Raw genomic sequence first — 4,074 nt, 5'->3', positions numbered from 1 at the left:
CATTCTATTGTTTTCTTCTTCTTCTTCTTCTTCTTCTTTTTTTTTTTTTTTGTTGCATTGATCACTTAGGAAGGCTTTCTAATCGCTCCTTGCTATTCTTTGGAACTCTGCATTCAGATGGATATTATCTTTCCTTTTCTCCTTTGCCTTTCTCTTCTTTTCTAACTTATTTCTAAGCCTCCTCAGACAACCTTTTTGAATTTTCTTTTCTTGGGGATAGTCTTAATCACAGCTGTGAATGTGCTGCACTTAGTATGCCAGCAAATTTGGAAAACTCAGCAGTGACCACAGGACTGGAAAAGATCAGTTTTCATTCCAATATCAGAGAAAGGCATTTCCAAGGAATGTTCAAACTACCGCACAATTACACTCATCTCACACGCTAGCAAAGTAACGCTCAAAATTCTCCAAGCTAGGCTTTAACAGTACGTGAAACAAGAACTTCCAGATGTTGAAGCTGTGAATGTGAGGCTTGAAGAGATCTCTGGCTTCCCTGGTGGCTCAGACAGTAAAGAATGTGCCTGCAATGCAGGAGCTGCTGCTGTTAAGTCGTTTCAGTCATGTCTGACTCTGTGCGACCCCAAAGACGGAAGCCCACCAGGATCCCCCCGTCCCCGGTATTCTCCAGGCAAGAACACTGGAGTGGGTTGCCATTTCCTTCTCCAATGCATGAAAGTGAAAAGTGAAAAGTGAAAATGAAGTCGCTCAGTCGTGTCCGACTCTTAGTGACCCCATGGACTCCAGCCCACCAGGCTCCTCTGTGCATAGGATTTTCCAGGCAAGAGTACTGGAGTGCGGTGCCATTGCCTTCTCCAGCAATGCAGGAGACCAGGGTTCAATTCATGGGTCTTCATGACCCCCTGGAGAAGGGAATGGCACCCCACTCTAGTATTATTGCCTGGAATATCCCATGCACAGAGGAGCCTGTTTGTCTACAGTCCATGAGTTCAAAGTCAGACACAACTGAGAAACTAACCTAAAGAAACCTGGCCTAATGGATGCAGGTTGAGGGGGTTCTGGGGCCCAGGACTTGTCATATTAAAGGAGAAGTCCAGTATACATGGCCGAACACACCTCGCCCACCTTCTTTCTTGCTTCTTCTCTCATGATAACTTCAACTCTCTGGGTTCTGGAGGGTTTGTGCCTTTTGGCCTTGATGGGATTCTCCAAGGAGCAGCTTTATGTTTCCACATGTCTATTGGTTTTGATTCCATTGTTACTACAGGTAACATGGTCACCCTGTGTCCCATCCAGGTTGTGGGCATGGATTGGGCTGCCCTTGGGCATAGGGGTTTCTTTTCGAGGTTTAATAGGAAAGGGGATTTTGTGCTTTCACTCTGGTGTGTTTCCTGACCCAGTATTTCCTCCAGTCCTGCAGGGGAAAAAGCCCCAAATCCCCAGCGGTCCATCCCATTAGCATCATGGTCTCAGTCTTGATCTGCTTTGTGACACTTTGTGACACTTTGGTGTCTCAGCAGCACTCACCCTCATGGTGCCCTACTACCAAATTCACAGCCCCTTTCTACAGGCTTTTCTCCATGTTGGGTGGGGCCCTGCCAGATATGCTGTGGCTGTTGGCATCCTCTGTGCTCTTTCATCCAGGTCAGTGTCATGGCTTTCTCCTCATTGACTGTCAGATGCTCAGGTATCCCAGCCCTTGGGATTGAGAGACAAAAAAGAAAGACACCTTACCCCATGTAGACGAGGGAGCAGATGCCCTGGTCTCTCATGCTTCTGCACGTTCTCACTCCTCTGTTTTCTTTTCCATCCTCCAGAACACCATGTTTGCCATGTCTTGGTTCATCTACACAATGGCAGAGGACGGGCTCCTTTTCTGAGTCCTTGCCCAGATCAACACCCGTACACGTACCCACATCAGGATCATCATGATTTCTGGAAACCTTGAAGGTAGATAAACAAAACCCACTGCCTTTGGATTATCTTCCTTGGCTTGCATATTTCCAGCTGTTTCTCACTCCATCCCCCCAGCTTGTTTATGCCCTCCTTCTAGGGGTCTTGGCGTTACTCTTCCATTTCAGTGATCTGATGGATCTCATGTCACTTCGGTCCCTGCTTGCTAACTTGGTGGTCGATTTTTCTGCCCTTGTGCTCAGGTGAGACTCCGCTCCACCCTGACTGGGGGTCTTTGGCTTGTGGGGATTGATGGGGGCTAATCCTCTCTGCTTCATGGTGCCTTCTAAATGTCCTGCTCTGCTTTTGTGGGAAAAGAGATGGATTCAGCTGTGTGATGTTGGGTGAATAGGGATTGCTGTTCATGTTGCCATCATACCTCTAATTCAGGTATCACTCAGACCAGAATTTAAGCAAGAAGCAAAAAACAGAGGAAGAAACTGAGACGGAGCTTGTAGTCAAAGAAAGGTCTTTGGACTCTATACTTGAAGCCGACACCTCAAGGATTTTAAAGAGTCTGTGGTTCTGTCCCAGCACCATCCCCACCTGGAAATCTGGCCAGATTGTCTATGGATGTGCCTTCCTGCTTGCTGAGCAGTGGGACTTCTCTTTGGTGATATTCTGAAATTCCCAGGATGGATAGGAATGTATATTTGTCTATTGAGTCTTGGAAATACGATGTCCGTTCCTGATGTGGGTAGCCTAGGGAAGGGTGTGACCCGAATCCTGACATCTTTGTCTTCCGGGTCCAGCCTGTTGTCTTCCACCTTGACCCTTGCAGTTCTCCTGCTGACCATCCTGAGCCTGATCCTGGCCCAGTGGCCCAGCCAGGTGTTTTCTGGAAACCCCGTGCTCACAACAGTGGCTGTGCTGCTGCTGCTGTTGCTCATCACTGGGGTCACGGCCATCATCTGGAGGCAGCCCCAGGACCCCACTACTCTTCACTTCAGGGTAGGTGACCTCATGTGCCCAAAATGTCCACCTTGAGTGAAGGAGGTCTGTGTGCTTTAGGTCTAAGCTTCCTTTGCTGGACCAGGGAAGAAGGGGAGTTGCTGAAACCTATGGACCCTTCCCTGATCCACACTCAGTGCTTTACATGCACTAAGTAGGCACTGAACACACAGCCTGAATGGCACTGAACTTGTCCCTCCCACATGGCATAGAATCTCCCTTTCCAATGACTAGTGTGTGTTCAGGGATGAACTGACACTGCCCACAGGTCCATGCTTTGCCTTTCCTCCCACTGGTAAGCATCTTTGTGAAAGTTTACCTGATGGTGCACATGACCACTTGGACCGGCGTCCTATTTGGCATCTGGATGGGGATTGGTAAGTGATTTTTTGGAGTAAAGAGGCCTCTTGGGTAACTGAACCCAATCCTCTTCCTACCACCTGTCCCCTAAACTGTGTCAGATGCCATAAGAGGAGGCCTATTGGCATTTATAAGTGAGGAGAGCGCCTGCTTTAATTCTCTTCGTCTCATTTCCCTACTAGGATTTACCATATACTTTGGATATGGGATCCGACACAAGTTGGAGGAGAACACTGAGCAACACACCAGCCTCCAACTCCTAATTACTGGACAAAAACATCCCTGGTGCTGAGTCATCTTAACCACAGGAGAGAGATGCTGTGTGGAATCCCTCCACGCCCTGGAGGATCTGCTGGTTCGAGGGGCACTGTGAGCCTCTATGGACGTGAAGGTGGAATGCATTTACAGCAGTGTATTTATTGCTAGTGGACAAAGTGACTTTAATGCTGCAAATGCTGAAGGAAACTTTTAAAAGCATAATACACATCCAGAAAAGAGGATTTTCATGAAAAATGTACAAAAATGTAACCAGAAACCAGAGGAAGAAATAAAGTATTAACTTGAACATAAGCAGTTCCTTCTTGGGCCTGTTTCCAGTGAAAACGCATAGATTGTCACATGGGAAGGAAACAGAGGTAACCATATATTGTGACAAGAGCTGTACTTCAGGGGTTTCCCTGGCAGTCCAGAGATTAAGACTTACCTTTTAAAGCAGGGGGTGCAGGTTCAGTCCCTGGTCATGGGACTAGGATCCCATATGCCTCACAGCCAAAAAAAAACAAAACATAAAGCAGAAGCAATAAAGACTTTAAAAATATTTTTTAAATCTTATAAAAAAAAAAAAAAAAAAAA

General features: G+C 46.9%; 1 protein-coding gene across 1 annotated transcript; it reads left to right on the top strand.

Annotated features, from left to right (window-relative positions):
• Window positions 1-947: 947 nt before the first annotated feature.
• Window positions 948-3,782, top strand: LOC104989714 (cationic amino acid transporter 3-like). Its single transcript, XM_010841489.1, is given in 6 exon segments — window positions 948-1,908; window positions 2,012-2,114; window positions 2,302-2,499; window positions 2,691-2,862; window positions 3,131-3,239; window positions 3,405-3,782. Coding segments are annotated over 6 exon segments (819 nt in total). The 5' UTR covers window positions 948-1,781; the 3' UTR covers window positions 3,515-3,782.
• Window positions 3,783-4,074: the final 292 nt, after the last annotated feature.

The sequence above is a fragment of the Bison bison genome, unplaced genomic scaffold (genome assembly GCF_000754665.1).
Source record: "Bison bison bison isolate TAMUID 2011002044 unplaced genomic scaffold, Bison_UMD1.0 scf7180017847054, whole genome shotgun sequence".
In the NCBI taxonomy this organism is placed as follows: Eukaryota; Metazoa; Chordata; class Mammalia; order Artiodactyla; family Bovidae; genus Bison; species Bison bison.
The sequence above is the reverse complement of the archived record's forward strand: the minus strand, read 5'-3'. Positions and strand labels throughout refer to the sequence as shown.